Below are 19,584 nucleotides of genomic sequence, written 5' to 3'. Positions count from 1 at the left end.
TTTGATAACATGGTTCCTTTTTAATTAGGTCGAATATATATGTATCCCATTCTCACAAATTTAGGCCAATTGTGGGAGAGTTAATGTGTCTTTTAGTATTTCAAGTGGTTGATGAAATGATGGGCCTATATTTGGTCTTTTATCATTTTTAAAATGTATTTAAATTGGTTGATGGAATAATGGGCCTATATTTGTTTTTGATGCTTGTTTGTTCATTCCAAAAGAATTGTCACTTTTTATTTTTATTATTTTTAGTAGTGCATTTCATTAACTCATTCTCACTCATATTTTATTATTATAAAATTAATATATAAAAATAGGACTTGCATGCCATTAATTTTTTTTAATTCATTTTCTATTACATTAAAACTCATGCTGGGTCAAATGGTGACAAATTATTAGGGACGGAGGGAGTAAGAAATTTTTTACTTAGATTAAGTGAACAATAAAATTAAGTACTACAAATTGTATTTATGTCCCCTCTTTTCCATTAAGTGCAAATTATATTTATATTCCCTCTTTTCCATTAAGTAAAAATTATATTTATGTTCTTAAGTTAAGTTCCAAGAAGGGTTCCTCTTTGTATACATTTCTTTCCCCTTTGGTTCAATTTATGGGCTTTTAATAAATTTACAGATATACCTTTTTCCAGTGATTGTAAATAGCTAATCCTTCATATATTGGCATTTGGTTGAAGAAGTTTTGTGACTTAATCCGTCATTTGGTAGGGCTTAGACAATCTAACCCAACATTAGATTAAATAGTATGATGACAAATATGTCCCTACTTTTGGAAATGAAATGTGTCCCTCATCCTCCATTTGGCCTATGTGACCATTCTTATAATCACAAACCCCATTAGACCTGAGCAGTGAGAGAAAGATTAGAAGATGGGAGCTAAGATAAGTATTCTGCAAAGCCTCTCTTGTCGACAATGCAATGGTGATTCTGATTAATCGCACCAAGAGCTCTCCTGTTAGCTTTGATCTCACTTCCAAACTTCCTCCCTTTCCATTTCTCCCCCACCTATATCAAGAAAGCAAATCAATTCACGCAAAAAGCTGCAATCTTGAGCTGACCCACATCACAAAATCCAATCTTTTTTACCTTGACACATCCATATGAGTGCCTCCGCCTTCAGGTTGGATTGTTGTGGGTATGTGCTTGTAGAGGTGGAAAAGTGAGAGGGCAAATTTGGTATTATGATCCAAATCAGTTTATCGGAGAAGTGAAGAAAATTTATACCACGGAATTTTCCCTGATAGTGAAAAGCCTCAATCTATGAAACTTCTTAAAAATGGTAATCGAGAGAGGTAGATGAAGATTTGATAGCCATTTTGGAGTAGAGAATATTTCTTGTATGTTTTTCACTATTGTTGTTGTGTATTACATTTTCTCATCACCCTAATATTTATAGGGATTTTTGAGACTCTTCAAGTACATCAATAAATGAAGATTGGAACTCTACACAACATAGGAACTCTCTACTACTTAGAAACTCTTCTACAATAAATGAATAACGGCTAGTTTAAGTCTTGTCTTTCCAACACTCCCCCTCAAGTTGAGCGACGGTATCTCCGATACTCAACTTGCCAAGAAATTCTTTGAAAACTTTAGGACTCAGCGCCTTGGTAAGTATGTCTGAAAGTTGTTCCTCAGATCGGACAAATGGAAATTCTATAATGCCGCTTTCGAGTTTCTCTTTAATGAAGTGACGATCAACTTCGACATGTTTAGTTCTGTCATGTTGTACAGGGTTTTCTGATATACTGATCGCTGCTTTATTGTCACAAAACAGTTGACTTTTCCGAGTAGGAGGAAAGCCAATCTCTGTTAGCAATCTCCTGAGCCAAAGTATCTCCATTAGGCCACTTCTGATCCCTCGAAATTCAGCTTCCGCACTTGAAAGGGCTACGACTTTTTGTTTTTTGCTCCTCCATGTAACTAAGTTACCTCCAACAAAGGTAAAATATCCTCCAGTGGATTTTCTGTCAACTGGATTGCTTGCCCAATCAGCATCGGTAAAACCATCAATTTCCAAGTCCTTCTTTTTTTCTAAGAAAACTCCATAGCTGACTGTTCCCTTTAAATACCTCACAATCCTCATGGCTGCATCCATATGGTCTTCTTGAGGTTGATGCATGAATTGACTGACAACTCCAACTGCATATGTGATGTCGGGCCTAGTGTGAGAAAGATAGATGAGCTTCCCAACTAATCGTTGGTATTTCTCGCGGTCAGTATGTTTAGCTCCATCCACAATCTTCAACCCGTGGTTTGGTACCATTGGAGTTTCAGCGGGCTTGCAGTCTAACAAGCCTGTTTCGGCTAGCAAATCAAGAACATACTTTTTCTGCCTCAGGAATATTCCGTGCCCGGATCTTAGCACTTCAATTCCTAGAAAGTATTTCAAAGCTCCCAAATCCTTCATCTCAAATTCTTTGAAGAGGCTCTCCTTTAGATTTTGGATTTCTTCATTATCATCTCCTGTTATGATCATGTCGTCCACATAGATAATTGATAAGGCTAATTTCATGCATCGGTAATGTGCGAAAAATGTTATAATTTGCTGGGTCTAACACGTTTCCTAAGCCAGGTGTGTGAAGAAAATCGCTAGATCAAGGAAGTAATGAAGGAGATGGTCTAGCGAGAGAAAGGAACGAAATGAGCAGGATTTACAAGGAAAATTGGCGTGACAGAGGAGTCTACAGCTGAGGGCAACAAAGTCATTATCTATACCTCGCTGGGCCCACCCAAACGCCTATATATAGAGAAGAGCATGCAACGAAAAAAAAAAGGGGGATAGATAGTTTTTCACTCTTCTTAGCTCACACACTTTACACACACACTTGGGAATGGATCTGGGGTAGTCGGGAATGGAAGGTTACTTTTTAGAAATTTCGTGGTTGGCAACACCGTCCGAGTGAGGGCGAAGATACAATTACCTTTAATTTCAGTTGTTTCGCTTGTTTTTACTGTCGAACTTCACTTTTGGGAGTCGACCTTGATGATGATGATGCTTACTTGTTTTACCGTTTGTTGATCTGCGTTTAGCAGTTAAATTTCAAGTCATTTTGCATAGATCTCTCTGCTGTTAGCTTATTTCTTCAATTGCTATGTCGATCTCTGTTTATTTTGATGTTGATGTGTTTGATATGGAATTTGGTGACAGATCTGTGGTTGTTTGAGTATTCGGAGTTCCTGGCTTAAATCTGATGTGATGGAGGGTTTCTGTTGTTTGGAGTTCATGTCGGACGCTTGGATCCGGAGTGGATTTAGCGTCTGAGGTTGGATTCGACGTGTGGAAAGATAGTTGTTCGATAGATTCTGTTTTTTCTTCTTGATTTCTATTTTACTTCGTCTAGGGTATGCAGATCTGTTAAGTTCTTCGTTTATTATGCATTAATTTGATTTCAAGTCAGTTGCTCTGTTTTAATTTTGCTTATGCTGTTTTTCTTAAGAAGTTTTACGCAATTTTGGTTGTAGAAGACGATGTCACTGTCAGTTAGTACGAGAGTTAGTTATTCTGCCAACTTTTCATTCGTACCTTGCTTTTTTCAGACATGGTCCCCACAGTAGCTTTATTTCCTAGGTCTAGTAGTGTAGAGGTTTTCTTAGATCAAGTGTTGGACAGTTAAATTTCTTCTACTACGCTCTTTCATGATTTTTCCTAGATCTAGCTGTTAGTTTAAGATTTTTTTTAAAGGTTCCCAAGTCAAGTTCATTTTGATTTTCCTCAACCCAAGAAAATGCGTGGCAGCAGCCAACACCAAAAACACTCCCAAATCCTTGAACATGAGTATGACGCATCATTCTCTGTGGGATCGATCCCTACTTCCCTATACTAGGTTTAGTAAAGTGGTTGAGGGTTTCTTTGAAAGGAAAAGTGCTTTGTGTGCCCAATGACCGGGATTTCTCGCGACCCACGAGTTCCTAGACCGAGTGATCTGGTGGACTTGCGGGATCTAGGAAACCTGCTATTTCCTATTTGAACACGCACAGCCTAAAAACATAAAATTTAGACCCTTTTCAATAATCAAACATGTTATTTTTCCGTTTCTCTTCTTTAGAAAGAGTGTGTGATCTGAATGACTCTGTTTGAAGTCGTGCTTGAACATTGCTTGGCAAAATCTTCCAAACCATACTCTGGGGGACTGCTTTAACCCATATAGAGTTTTTCTAAGTCTGCATACTTGCCCTTTTCCGAATTCCTCATAACACCCTGGGGGAACCTCCGTGTAGACTTCCTTATCTTCCTCAAGCTCTCCGTGAAGAAAGGCATTTGTAACATCAAACTGGTATAATGGTCATTCCTTACATGCTGCAACAGAGAGAAGGGCTCTTACAGTGTTCAGTTTGGCGACAGGAGAGAATGTTTCTTCATAGTCTACTCCATATACTTGAGTATATCCCTTAGCTACCAATCTTGCTTTGTATCTCTCGATTGAACCATCTGCACGCCTTTTTATGGTGAAGATCCATCGACAACCTACAGGTTTCTTTCCTGGAGGTAGAGTACATTTCTCCCATGTTCCATTTTTGATCAAGGCATCAATCTCCTTCTTCATAGCTTCTCTCCAATGCTTATGTTTCATCGCCATCTCGAAGGATTGAGGAATTTCCTCTTCTTCATAAAGTGCGGCTTCAAATGCCCTAGCCATTTTTGTGAGGTAACCCTGTGTTAGATTTGAAATTGAGTATCGAGATTTCGGCCCTTTCCAATCTGGCGAATATCTCCGGGGAGGAATACCCCTCGTGCTTCTGTGAGGTAATCCATACTGTCTTGTATGTTGTTCCATGGGTGGCTCATTAGTACTACTCCTGTCACTGTTAGGGGTTTCATGTGAAGTACCAATATTAAGATCAGAATAATTTACCTCAGGAGTCAAAGACGGGTCAGATAGTTGGGCGGTGTTACTTTCTTGGGAATTGGACTGCTCGATGGTACTGCTGACTCCTTCCGTTGGACTAAATTCTATGACAGGATTTTGGACTGACATATTCATTTGGTTGTTCTCTCCCTCCCCTTGAATAGTTTCTCCCCAAAGAGGTAGCCAATTTAGTGTGTCACAACTGGAGTTATTCGACTCACTCTCCCCCTGACCGCTAGATTGGCTATAGAAGTATTCGCTTTCAACGAAGTCGCAATTCATCGTGGTGTACATGCGATCTGTGGAAGGGTGATAACATCGATATCCTTTCTGATTTTTCCCATAACCTAAGAAGACACATTTGACAGCACATGGGGAGAATTTGTCACGATCCTGTTTGGGAATGTGAACAAACACGGAACATCCAAAAATTTTTGTGTCAAGATTTTGGGAGGATGGGACAGAATGCTGGGAAGAGAAAACATCCAGGGGAGTTTTAAAGTTAAGGATGCCTGTGGGTAGACGATTTAAAAGATAGACAGAAGTGGCAATGGCTTCTGGCCAGAAGGACTTGGGGATGTTAGACTCTATCAGGAGAGCCCGAGTGATTTCTAGGATATATCGATTTTTTCGCTCAGCTAACCCATTTTGTTCCGGTGTATATGCACAAGAGGTTTGGTGGACAAGACCATTTTTAGTGAAAAAAGTTTGCATCCTAGAGTTCACATATTCCCTTCCATTATCGGACCTGAGGACTTGAATTTTGGTTTTATACTGGGTTTGAACAAGACTATAGAACTCCGTGAATTTATCAAAAACTTCTGATTTTGATTTCAAAAAATAGATCCAAGCCATTCGAGAAAAATCATCAATAAATAACAGGAAATATCGAAACCCTTGTCCCCCAGTAACCGGGGCAGGGCCCCAAACATCAGAATGAATTAAAGAAAACAGAGTTTTTTCTCTAGTGTTGTTTAATTTGAAGGAATGTCTATGGCTTTTAGCCAACACACAAGTCTCACAATTTAACACATACGAAGAAGACACTAACTCAGGAAAAAGTAAGCGGAGATATCCTATAGATGGATGCCCTAACCGGCGATGCAAGAGCCAAATCTGTCTGTCAGTTACTCCGCGAGTCAACATTGCAGTACTTTGTTGGGCTATCTCATCCACGTAGTACAGTCCATTCCTCTCAGTGCCACGCCCAACTATCGTCCCCGTTTTGATATCCTGTAACATGCAAAAACAAGGTTGCATTAGCAATTTGCAGTTAAGGTCTTTAGTGACTTGGCTAACAGACAAGAGTTTATAAGATAATGAGGGAACATAAAGACAGTTTGAGAGGCGAAGGGTAGGTGAGATGGTGATAGTGCCCGCCCCCTCTACACATGCTAAATCCCCATTGGCTGTTTGAACATATTGTTTTGTGGATTGGGAAATTTCAAGGAAATCCGATGCGTCAAATGACATGGTATCGGTTGCCCCACAATCAAAAATCCAATGGTAATTTTTAGGACCCATGTTTGAGGATGATGAGTATGATAGGGCTTGAGACGAGTTTGTATGCGGGACGGAAGGTAGGAATTTGAAAGTTTTGGGTATAATTTTGGAATTTTCGAAAGTCTGGGGGTTAAATCTTGCATTTTTGAAAATTTGGGGTGGGTTTTTGGGACACAGATTGTTCTGGGGTTTTTTTTTGAAACTATTGGTGAGGTGGGGTATTTTATGGGATAAATAAGGATTTGAGGGACTAAATTGCAAAGATGAGGGTGTTTCACTTTTAAGCCCTAGCCGCCCCAATCCCTCCGCCCCCCTTCTCCAGAATTCCGCCGCCTTTTCAACCCACGCCGCTTCGTCGGAGGCGGCTGCCTTGATCGGAGTCCGGTCACCTGTTTCCCCCGCCACCGGACCCTTACCCACGGAACCAATTTTACCTTCCGTCCAGTTTTTGGTGGTGGCGATTGATGCCTTGGCGATGTTAATCGGGTTTGTGACGCCGTTGCCGCCTGTACCGCCACCGGCACCGCCGCCGTTTGGGAATTGTGGCGGCGGTGTGATGGAGTTGCCGCCGCCGCCTGTGGAGTTGCTGACGCCGCTCACCGTTCCTTCGGTGTAGGTGGCTCTGTCGCCTCCTACCACAATTGCCGCTGCTGCCCTTCCATTTCCGCCACTGGCGCCGCCTCCTCCGCCGCCACATTTGCCATTTTGTCGAGCTTTCTTCATTTCTAGCCACCATTCGGGATATCCGTGGAGGTGGAAGCACGTTTCATGTGTGTGTTTCTTTCCTCCACAGTGTGAGCAAACAAGCTTGCTCTTGTCTTCATCCTGTCTCCGACTTGGTGGGAATTTTATTGGTGGTGGGAATGGTCGGCTCCGATCGAAGGCGCCAAGTCCAGCGGCGATTCCGGCAGGCTCGGGTTCTGGTTTGAGCACCTTCTCATTAACTGCCTCTCTTCTTACCATTCCGTAAGCTTTGCGAACACTTGGTAAAGGATCTTGGTTGAGTATTTCTCTTCTGATTTTGTCGTATTTTTCATCTAGGGCCCATATGAATTGATAAAGTCTGTGTCTTTGAGTTACCTTGTTATACTTGTCAATGCTCTTTGGACTATCCATAGGATTTGGATCCCTGGTATCAATAGACAGCCACAAATCTTGAAATTTGTTCCAGAGGGCTTCCAGGCTCATTTCTCCTTGCTTCATTGCCATTGCTTGTCTGTGCAGGTCATGCACTTGAAATGGATCTGCTCCACTTCCATATGTTATTGCCAGGCCTTCCCATAGGTCTTTAGCAGTTTTGTATTGCGATACTTCATTCACCAAGCTTGTTTCCAGATTGCTGATGATCCAATTAAAACAGCAGTGATCCCGTTGCTGCCATTTTGAGTAGCCGGGGTCGTCGGACGGAGGAGGATTTGAAACTCCAGAAATGTGAGAAGTCAGTCCTCTTCCGCCTATGGCTCTCTCCATCAGATTGGCCCAGAGGGAATAATTATCCCCATTGAGTTTGGTTTCCACCTTTATATCCCCCAAAAATTCTACTTGGGTTGACTCTTGCTTTGTGGAGTTTTCTGATTTGTTTCCTGATCTGCTTCCTGATTTGTTTTCCATGAATTTCAGAAATTCGGCAAATTGTGTTGCCAGATCTGCCATGGACTCCATTTGGGCTGGTTTTGATTCTTCACCGTCAGAATCTGACATGGTTTGTTTCAGAATTGGCCTTTCTTCAATGCATTTTCTTGATGCATAATTAGTTAGTACTACGAAGTAGATCTGAAATGGTCGAATTAGTGAAAGCCGAATTTGACGAGTGAGAACTGAGTAGGAAGAGATTGTGTAAAACATACTCCTACAATTCTGGTCACGTTGGCTGAGCTGTCAGAACTCAAAAGTGGTCCGTTTCAAATCAATTTTCTATGCTTAAAATTTGAGATAAATTGAACATTTTCAATGTTCACAAAAACTTTCATTTGCATTTGTATACTCCTATTATATTAACTCGCAAAGTGAATTACCAAACTAAAGATTCAAACAAAACCATTTTTCACAATCGTCCATCAAAAATACTTTGAATGTGGTAACAACTATGCATGCAACTCACATGAATTCTTACCTCACAAAATCTTTTTTACACGAGCACGAAAATTACAGCTCATAGTGCTAAAATACAAAATACATCAACGTCATCTCTTGATCGGAAATCTATAAATTGATCACAAGGAATGATTGATCATAGTACATATGAGTGATTTAGGGTTTCCCAAATTCCCATGATTGCTAACATTGAACCTTCGGACAACAAAAGAGTTGGCAGCTCTTCTTGTAATACATTGATGAATTGGGTAGTAAAGGAGATTTTGTCGATCTTTGACAGCGTTGCATTACAAAGTTGAATATTTTGTTTTGTCACAATCTTGATTTTGTAAATTCATGGAAATCAACTTATTCATCATTTTCTATATGATCATGTGGCGATTTATTAAATGGAGTTTAGGCATACCACAAATCACAACATCCGGATAATTCTTACTAGTAGTAGATACTATAATTCACACAAAATGGAAATCTCAAGAAGGGACAAAAATATGTTTCAATTTAACAACATAGAGAATATATACATTCCTTTCGTCCTAGGAGTGCCGATTTGCTATTTCAGTTCCGCCTGCGATTAGGAGTCACGGTTCACATTTAAGTGAGTTTCATATTTCACTTACATTTTATTATAAAATTAATATATAGAAATGATCTCCCACTATCTTTTTCAGTCCATTTGTCTTTATATTTTTGTAAATCTCGTGGCAAACTTAATCAGGACTCCTAGTTGCGTACGCAGAAAATATTATATATAGTGATTTTTAATATTGTTATAAATAAAAAAAAATTAGTCTAAGTTTGTATACTACTATATATTATTCAAAATATCATACTTCAAATCCAATCAACTTATCTAAAACTCAACCAAATTTTTGTCCCACTCGTGTCCAAATTCAAAAATAAATTTGATATGAACCCTAAATAATAAGTTGTTTACATTACACTACTAATATAGTACCTCATTTATGGATTAATCAAACTCTATAATCAAGTACTACTCCCTCCGTCCCGGCTAAGATGACGCATTCGTTAGCCGGCACGAGATTTTAGGAGTTATTGATTAATGTGTTTAATTGGAGAGAGAAAAGGTGGGTGAAAGTATTAAAATAGAGAGAGAAAGAAAGATGAATATTTTAATAGGGGTGGAAAAAAGTAGTTGGGTGTATTAATTAGAGAGAGAAAGTTTCCATGAAAGAAAATGTGTCATCTTAGTTGGGACAAACTAAAAAGGAAAATGTGTCATCTTAAGTGGAACGGAAGGAGTATTAGTTAAATAGTTGCAAGTTAAATGTTAGTAGTACTGAAAAAATAAACACAAATTAAATCGTAATTCAGTACAGTGAACCATGATTAATATTTCTACAGTTAAACCAAACACAAAATAACAAAACTAATGATGGAACACTAGAGATAGAGAATCACATAGCAATTTTTCCTCAACGTCCAAAAAAAAAAATAAAAAACTTTTGACAGCTGTTTATATAAGGAATTCACAATCAATGTTTGGTACATGCATATGTCATTCGTAGATCGATCACTTTAAAACTCATGAGCATGAGCCATGGATGATGGACCTATCACCTATATAGAAGACCTATACACTATTATAGTACAGCCTTACCATAATTGGGTTATATTTAACCACATCCAATAATTATGTGGAATTAAAAAAGAATGATTACAAATTTACAATATTTTGTTAGTTATATCTATATGGAATTCTTTTGGCACAGATATATGATTGTACGTAATTTTTCATATGTATGTACTGTAATATTTTGTCCACCAAACATTCATGTTTTGTATTCTTACATGAAATAAACATTCAAATATTTGTCCCTCACCTACTATTTACCACTTCTTTTTTCTTTTCTTTTTTAAATTCCAGATTGTGCACAAATTATTTTCACCTAAAGAGGGTTTGGATTCTTTTAAATCCTCTAATTGTGATAATCTTATGTGACACTCTAGTGATGTAGTAGTATTTCTTGCTTTTTGCACCCTCTATTTGACTCAAATTCAAAATCCACCACGCTGCACTTTTAAAGTTTTTTAGCAAGCTTTTTATCTTAGCCAGCTCGAAATTGTCTCCCAATTTCGAAGATGTATGGCGGGCTTTGGCAAATTTAAATACTTTTGAGGATTTGTTAGTATGATCAATATTTACTACTCCATAATATGTAAAATTTGATGCCTTAATAATAATCACTCTACTATTTGCATGCATTTTAGGATAATCATTGAGGATGATGATAATACTAAATGGAAAATCGAACCGCTCCAACAAACAAAAAATCAAGAAACAAATCACAAAGAAATAGTCACACTTCACAATGTGCAAAAGTTATTGCCAACTTTATTCAAATTACCTACTAACTAGTAACAATTGGAATTCAAACTCCCTTTATAAATCCACCACATCAAAACACACACACACACACACACACAAGAGAGAGAGAGAGACCAAAAACATTAGCAAAATGGCTGGCCTCTCCTCCCTCAAAAATTCAAACCCCCTTCACATTTTCCCCATGAAACCATCAACACCAATATCAAAGCTCAAAACCCTCATCCAAACCTTCATCTTCTCCCACTTGTACCGCGCCACACGTGCCTTCGCCAAGGCAAAATCGCTTCTCCTTGAGCACGTGCGCGACATACATTTCCTACACCTAGTGGAGTTCAAAAGGGGTAGGAACTCCAAGAGAAAGCTGTATTTCGGCTCGTTTAGACTCCACTACAATTGGTGTGCATCACACGTGATGCCTTTGTCTGAAGAGAGCTACCCCAACTCCCACATCTACTATGATGCTAGTTGGAACGTACTCGTTCCAACTAACACCAACAAGGCATCGACAACGTTGGCAATCCCAGATGGGATAGCGTCGTCTCTGGAGTATCGAGAGCCGGAAGGGCTCTCTAGATACTTAGAGTGGCTTGAGGAGGAGAAGGGAAATCAAGAATCAAGCTCAAATGAGATTGATAAACTTGCTGATTTGTTTATTGCGGATTGTCATGAGAAATTCAGGCTGGAAAAACAAGAATCTTATAGAAGATTTCAGGAAATGATGGCTAGAAGTATATGACAATATTTAAATTCAAATGGAACTTTTACTTTTTTTGGGTCCTTTTTGATTCTTGTGTTTATGGGGCTTAATTGCTCTTTTTTCTTTTCTCTTTTCCTAGGTTTGTTGGATTTCTACAAATTCAGTGAAGATCTTGATTTAATCATTTAATTCCATAGTTGAGTATAAGATTGAGTGTAGATTTAAAAAGAGTACAATATGGATCAGTCAATATATATGAGACTATATATATAGTACTATATCTCCATATTAAGTGATTTTGAATTTGAGATCCATCCCGATACACATCTACGTAATTACCAATTAATTAATGAGCTATATTTTGAGAGAATAATTTTAATTATACTCGTACTCTCAAAGATTTTTGTATCGTACCTTTATACTATATACTATAGTTTTTTACTATAAAATTTCAGATAATAATAGAATTAAGGATGAAATACATATAACTTGTTGGAAAAACAATTATATTTGACAAAATTTAGGTATGTCAGGCAATTTTATAAATTAGCCAGAAAAATGATGAAATTTGAATTTGTGTAAATTTGAATTTGTTTACACAAATTGTGCAAAAAAAAAATAGTCATATAAGTGTAATATATTGTCAATATTTTCAATATTTTCAATTAAATAATGTTTTTCCGTATGAATATACAACATCTTTTACTAATCAACAAGGACGTTCACATGTTAATTTATAGCTACATAATTTCACCAAAAAATTTCCTATGGGATGTTTGCGAATAGATCCAAATTACTTTCTAATTTTATGGTTGATTTTGAAATAACAAAACTAGTTAAAAAAATATCCTAATATCACGCATTCACGCTTCTTCCAATAGTTCACCATATTTATTAAAACAATTGGGCTTAAAATTTATGGAAACAGGCCCGGAATAAGATATAGTAAGTCCCATTTGTGCCTTATCCTGAAATTAAGGTCACTACTTTGAAACTTTCACGTGAATTTAAAGTTTGTGATACGATAAAGCCGAAGAGGGGATAGAATTGTCTATATATCTAGAAAAGTTAAAATCATGCTACACCGGATAACAATCTTGTTTAGTAATACTACTTACTAGTTACTATTATCTCATCAACCTGAATTTATTAAACTTAATAAGTTAGAATAGATTTTGCATATTGTTAGAAAATGTACACTTGTTCAATAAGATTTTGCATTGATATAGAAAATATTGAAGGGACTCACTACGCCCATTCATAATGTACTACTATTAAATTTTAAAAATTAAATCCCATGATTGACCATGCTACTAGACTTGTCCAAGGTTTACTGAACCGGTGGTTAAAATCGAAACCGTAACCGCCGGTTACGGTTCCGAACCGAAACCGTCGATTTTTGAACCGTGAAAAACTGCCGAAAAACCGTGAAATCAATTCGGAACCGTAAAAAATCGGCGATTCAGAACTGTGAAAAACCGTAAAAAATCACCGGAAAACCGCCGGTTCGGAACCGAAACAGAAACCGGCGGTTTTGGAACCGGAACCGTGAAACACCTCGCGGTTCGGTTCCGGTTCAACAATTTCCAAAATCGAAACCGGCGGTTCCGAACCGTAACCACTGATTCCTGAACCGTGGGCATCTCTACATGCTACGATTAATGTTTGGTAGCAATCAAATAAACAAAAATGAAGATGTAGGTATGACAGTGAAGTCATGCGTGCAAAACTTTCTTGATTCCTACTATTTCTCAATTATTGCTTTTTCATATTTTTTGTGATGGATATCCATACGGTGAAAATATTCGTGTTAATTAGCAGAGATATGTTTCAAATTCAATTTCCGTCGTCCCATTTCCCTCCTCTACTCAAAATAACAACAACAAAAAGTTGTTTATTTCATCTACGTGTACTATTCATAATTCAATTCATGGGTATTTTAAATAATTTAAAAAATGTTAATAGGCCTTGAATCTGAATTGTTTGTCGCTAGTCAAACGGGGTCTCAGTGTTATGTTTCTGTTTTGGGTCCTAATTGTTATATGGGTCTAGCTCGTCGTCTATGTGTCTACTTATATAGAAGTAGGACACATAACTCTGGAATCCGAAAACAATCTGTTAGAATCGGTATTGGTGGGAGAAGTTTTCTTCTGTATTACTGAATAATAAATATGATACAAGGATTACATATTTATAGGCTAAGTATCTACATATATGGTAAGGGATGTATTCAAATCCTTTTCATATCTTTTGTCCCTGTTCCTTCTTAATCCTAGCCCCACGATTTTGTCATCTGACGGTTAGATTAATGCCACGTGTCATTTAATAATGCACATTTTCATTCTAATAATGCACAGCGGCTAATAATGCAACATTATAGACTAATAATGCACATTTTCATTCTAATAATGCACAACGGCTAATAATGCAACATTATAGACTAATAATGCATTGATCACACAACCATCCAATTCAAGGATCCAAAGGCTGAGATTAAGAAGGAAATAGGACACTTAGGGTGCAAAGGAGCCTAACGCACCCCTATATGGTAAACCTAGATTTACAATAATTTCTTTACTCTAATTAGGGCACAATATATTCTCTTATCAATTACTCCCTCCGTCCCATTAAAGATGACCCACTTTCCTTTTTGGTTTGTCCCAACCAAGATGACCCATTACTTAAAATGGAAACCCCTTTATTTCTACTTTATCCCCTCTCTCTTACTTTACTCTCTCCATTTAACACACAAAATAAAGTTGCATAAAATCCCGTGCCACCCAAGAAAGGGGTCATCTTCCTTGGGACGGAGGGAGTACATAATATTCTCCCGATATTATGCAATCTTATTCCAATACTCCCCCTCAAGCTAAGTGATGGGGTTCCCAATACTTAGCTTGCCCAGTATTTCTCGAAATGACTTTGAATTTACTGCCTTCGTCAAAATATCTGTCAGTTGATCTTCGGACTTGACATAAGGCATTTCCACCACCTTTGCTTCGAGATTTTCCTTTATGAAGTGTCTATCTACTTCCACATGCTTTGTTTTATCATGTTGCACCGGGTTTTCAGAGATACTGATAGCCGCCTTGTTGTCACAAAATAATCTACAAGGAAGAGCGGATCGAAGATCTAACTCAGTCATAAGCATCCGTAGCCATAACACCTCTGTCAGTCCACTCTTAATTCCCCGGAACTCTGCCTCTGCGCTAGAGAGTGCAACTACCTTCTGCTTCTTACTTCTCCAAGTCACGAGGTTACCTCCTACAAAGGTAAAGTAGCCGGCGGTAGACCTTCGGTCATTCGGATTTCCTGCCCAATCTGCATCAGTAAAGGCGTGTATCTCCATGTGACCGTGCTTCTCGAACATAAGCCCATGCTCGGCTGTTCCCTTCAAGTATTTGACAATTCTTAATGCTGCTTCCCAATATCAGGTCGTGTGTGAGATAGGTAGATAAGCTTACCGACTAGCCTCTGATATCTCCACCTATCGGTTAGCTTCGCTCCTTCCTTTATCTGCAATCCATGATTTTGCACCATAGGAGTATCTGCTGGCTTACAATCAATCATCCCTATTTCGGCCAATAAGTCCAGTATATATTTCCTCTGATTTATGAAGATTCCCTTATTTGACCTTTGCACCTCTATCCCCAAGAAGTACTTAAGGAGACCCAGATCCTTCATCTCAAACTCATGGAATAAGTTCTTCCTTAGTTCGGCTATCTCCTCCTCCTCATCATCTCCAGTAATGATCATGTCGTCTACATATATAATCAAGCATGTGATCTTTCCTCCCTTTTTCTTGATAAATAAAGTATGATCTGAATTACTCTGCTCATATCCGTACTTCTTCATCACTTTCGTAAATCTCCCAAACCATGCTCGTGGTGACTGCTTCAACCCGTATAGAGTCTTCTTGAGCTGGCACACTTCCCCATCTTCAAACTCTCCCGTGAAACCAGGCGGTGGTTCCATGAATACTGGCTTAGGTAATTCTCCGTGCAGGAATGCATTTGTCACATCGAACTGGTGGAGCGGCCAATCCTTATTAGCAGCAATCGAGAATAACACTCGCACGGTATTAATCTTAGCAACTAGGGAAAAAGTTTCAGCATAATCCACTCCATACGTCTGAGTGTATCCCTTCGCCACGAGTCGTGCCTTGTATCTCTCTATTGTCCCATCTGGTCTTCTTTTAATCGTGAATACCCATCTGCACCCAACAGTTCTAGCTCCTTCAGGTAACTTGCTTTTGATCCATGTATTATTCTTCATCAGGGCTTTCATTTCAACAAGCATTGCTTCTCTCCATTTCTTATGCTTCATTGCCTCTTCGGCTGTCTGTGGGATTTCCTCTTCTTCGTATAGTGCAGCTTCAAATGCCCGTGCCATTTTTGTCAGGTTTCCTTGTACGAAGTTCGCCACTCCATATCGGCTTTTCTTCCCTATCTTTTCAGGGTAGTATCGTTTGGCTGGGATCCCCCTTGTACTTCGAAAAGGGAGTATGTATCTCCCGGTATCTCCATCCACGGTATTATCCTCCTCTTGGGGTTCTGTATCAACCAGATCAGTAATAACTGGAATTCCAACATTCGGTTCAGGGATTACCTCGGATATCGTTGGAAGAGGATCGCTTGAGGGCGGATGAGAGGGTTCATGTGGTGAGACTTGCTCGGCGGCAGTGACCACCACTGGATCTGTTGGGTCCCCAATCGAGGAGCTTGGCAATGGCACAATCCAACTTAGATAGTCCTCGGATTTATTTGGACCACTCTCCCCCTGACTACTAAGGTGGGTATGATAAAAGAATTCAGTTTCTAGGAAATTGCAGTTCATGGTGGTGGTGATTTTTCGAGTGGACGGGTCATAACATCTGTAGCCTTTTTAGTTTACCCCATACCCCACAAAAACACATTTGGTTGCACAAGGTGATAGTTTAGTTCTTTCGTGTTTTGGGACATGAGTGTAAACAGTACAACCGAAGACTTTCGGCTGAAGGTTTAGGTGCTCGGGTATTTTGGCTTGTTTGGAAAGGGTATCAAGAGGGGTTTTCATGTTTAGTGTTTTAGTTGGGAGGCGATTGATTAGGTAAATAGATGTTGCAACTGCTTTTGGCCAAAAAAAAGTAAGGACTTTGGATTCAATCATTAGGGCTCGGGTCATCTCTAGAATTGTTCGGTTCTTTCGTTCAGCTACCCCATTTTGTTTGAGATGTGTATGCACAGGAGGTTTGGTGGATTACGCCCTTGTCTTTGCAAAATTGGGTCATAGTACTGTTCACAAATTCCCTCCCATTATATGATCTTAGGGTTTGGATAGTGGTATGAAATTGTGTTTGGACTAGTTCAAAGAAAGAGGTAAATCTATCAAAAACATCATACTTGTGTTTTAGAAAATAAATCCATGTCATTCTAGTGCAATCATCAACAAAAATCACAAAATATCGAAAACCATTCCCACCAACAGTGGGTGCAGGACCCCAAACATCAGAGTGTACTAAAGAAAACATGGATTTCACACGAGTATTTGTAGGCTTAAAAGATTGTCTATGGCTCTTGGCCAAAACACAAGTTTCACAAGAAAAATCAGAAGAAATTGAAAGGTTCGGGTAAAGCAATTTAAAGTAACCAGGAGAAGGGTGTCCTAGTCTTCGGTGCCAGAGCCAAGTTTCCTGTTTTGTGGATCCGTGAGCCAGCATCGCACTGCCATGTTGAGCTATCTCGTCCACATAATAGAGTCCTTGTTTCTCAGTGCCACGCCCAATTATCCTCCTCGTCTGAATATCCTGTAAAATACAAAAGTCGGGATTCATCATAAGTGTGCAGTTCAATTCCTTCGTCACATGACTAATAGACATCAGTCTCTGAGATAAAGTAGGAACATATAAGCAATTCCTAAGCCGAAGTGTAGGAGATATTTCAATTGTGCCCGACCCCTCAACAGTAATCAGTTCCCCATTCGCAGTTCTAATATAGGATTTCGTGCTTTCATCAAAATTAATAAAATCACGTTTATCTGGTGTCATGGTATCAGTTGCCCCACAATCAAATATCCAGCCCTTTGAGTATTCATCAGAAGTGTTATATACATGAAATGCAGCGGAAGTTTCTAGTAGGGGTGCAAATCGATTTTCAGACACATAATTGGGGTAAGTATGGGATTTCTGAATTTTCTTGGGTCCAATTTTAATTTTCATGGGACCAGGGGGTCGAAAAATAAGGGAATGGGGTACTTTTTGATATTTTCTACAAGTGTGCCAAACCCTCTACCTCCTCGCGCCGTTCTCTCCGGCGATTCCATCCTCCCGGTGAAATTGCCGGCTCCACTCACGTTGCCGCCATTCAGGTGACTCTCTTGTCTCGCCCCCGTCCCTGGTCCAGTCGGATCCCCCTGATTTCCGACATCGTTGTGCCACTGTGCTCCTTCTCCATTAACTCCGATGGCTAATTTAGCCTGAGCGGCCCTCGCTTTTTGTCTTTCTTCCCACCACTCCGGGTATCCCAATCTTTTGAAGAAAGTCTCCCACGTATGCTTCTGTTTTCCACAGTGGGAGCACCATAGTTTTGAGGTGTCGGGGCGCTGATTCCCCGGTCGGCTGGCGGTGGTGGAGCGCGGTGGAGCGCCGCAGTGGTTCGGTGGTCTCTGGTTTTGGGCGATTGAGCCTTGTCCAATAGTTGCGAATCCGTGTCCGATTTCACTCCCGTATGATGAATTGGCTCTGCTGTCGGCTTCTCCGGTGGGTGACGGCGATGTCGGTGGCATGATTCGACGTCGAGCCGCCTCCGTCTTCACCCACCCATAGGCTGCCGCTACTGATGGGTATGGTTCTTCCTTCAAGATCTCCCTCCGGACGAAATCGTACTCCTGGTTCAGCCCCGTTAGGAACTTGATTAACCGTTTCTCGTTCGAGTGTACCCTGTACTGACCGATTCCTTTGTCGCAGCAAGTCACAGGCTGCTTTTGGCAGCGATCAATGTCCACCCACAATCCGTGGAGCTTCCGGTAATATGTCTCCAAATCGAGATTTCCTTGTCTAATTGTAATTACCTTTTCTTCCAGATCGTAGATAAGGTATTTGTCAGCCTTGCTTTCGAAAGTCACAGCGAGGCTATCCCACAACGCCTTTGCCGTTTGGTGGTGGGCGAAATCCGAGATGATGTCGTTCTCGATGTTGTCAACAATCCACGAGAACACCACTAGGTCGTTCTCCTCCCATTCCTCGAATCCTTTGCTTCCCGGTTCTGGAGCTTCGTTCTTGATGTAGGGGTACGCCCCTCGGCCGCCGATCTTCACCTTGATCAGTCTCGACCATAAGGGGTAATTCTTTCCATTTAACTTGAAGGCTATGGTGACGCCCTTGTTGTTTCTTAAGCTTTTGGTCTGTTCTTGGTTGGGTTTTGTCTCTTCTTCGAAATCTGACATGTTTCTAGTATAGGAGTTGTTTTTCTGGGCTGGTAAACAGGTCGTGTATTGGTGTATCGGCTATGATGAAATTTTTCTGAGCCAGAATCGTTTCTGCTCTGAGGCCATGTTAGAATCGGTATTGGTGGGAGAAGTTTTCTTCTGTATTACTGAATAATAAATATGATACAAGGATTACATATTTGTAGGCTAAGTATCTACATATATGGGAAACCTAGATTTACAATAATTTCTTTACTCTAATTAGGGCACAATATATTCTCATATCAATTACATAATATTCTCCCGATATTATGCAATCTTATTCCAATACAATCTGTTCTCCGATTCCTGCCCGTGGATGTATCCAATACAACGTTGGTGAACCACGTAAATTTGTGTCTCTTTACGTTTCTTTTTGTCTCGATTACACAATTGCTATATTCTCTCAAACGAAAAATTAGATATGATTGGAAACAAAATTACATAGTGTTAGTCATATATATATATATATATATATAGAGAGAGAGAGAGAGAGTAGTGATATGTGGCAAATGCCCCTTAAGTATATAACTAGAGAACAAATCACAGCCACAAGATTAAGAAAATCAAGGGCTAGTTTTAACACATGTGATTTTCGAATTTAAAGGAGAAATCAGTTCACTCTAA

The 19,584-nt window shown here is 39.4% G+C and overlaps 2 protein-coding genes across 2 annotated transcripts; one reads left to right on the top strand and one right to left on the bottom strand.

Moving 5' to 3' along the window:
- Positions 1 to 5,807: 5,807 nt before the first annotated feature.
- LOC125186168 lies at positions 5,808 to 8,086 on the bottom strand. The gene is made up of 2 exons (XM_048082512.1): positions 6,808 to 8,086; positions 5,808 to 6,103 (listed from the first exon to the last, which is right to left on the bottom strand). Exons 1-2 carry the CDS (start codon positions 8,072 to 8,074, stop codon positions 6,066 to 6,068), a joined length of 1,305 nt encoding a protein of 434 aa, XP_047938469.1. The 5' UTR covers positions 8,075 to 8,086; the 3' UTR covers positions 5,808 to 6,065.
- A 2,836-nt stretch (positions 8,087 to 10,922) lies between these two features.
- On the top strand, positions 10,923 to 11,792 carry LOC125186066. Its single transcript, XM_048082382.1, has one exon. The coding sequence runs from the start codon at positions 10,948 to 10,950 to the stop codon at positions 11,551 to 11,553; it is 606 nt and encodes a 201-aa protein (XP_047938339.1). The 5' UTR covers positions 10,923 to 10,947; the 3' UTR covers positions 11,554 to 11,792.
- The last annotated feature ends 7,792 nt before the right edge of the window (positions 11,793 to 19,584 follow it).

The sequence above is a fragment of the Salvia hispanica genome, chromosome 5, assembly GCF_023119035.1.
Source record: "Salvia hispanica cultivar TCC Black 2014 chromosome 5, UniMelb_Shisp_WGS_1.0, whole genome shotgun sequence".
NCBI classification, from domain to species: Eukaryota; Viridiplantae; Streptophyta; class Magnoliopsida; order Lamiales; family Lamiaceae; genus Salvia; species Salvia hispanica.
This window is presented reverse-complemented; position numbering and strand designations above follow the sequence as displayed.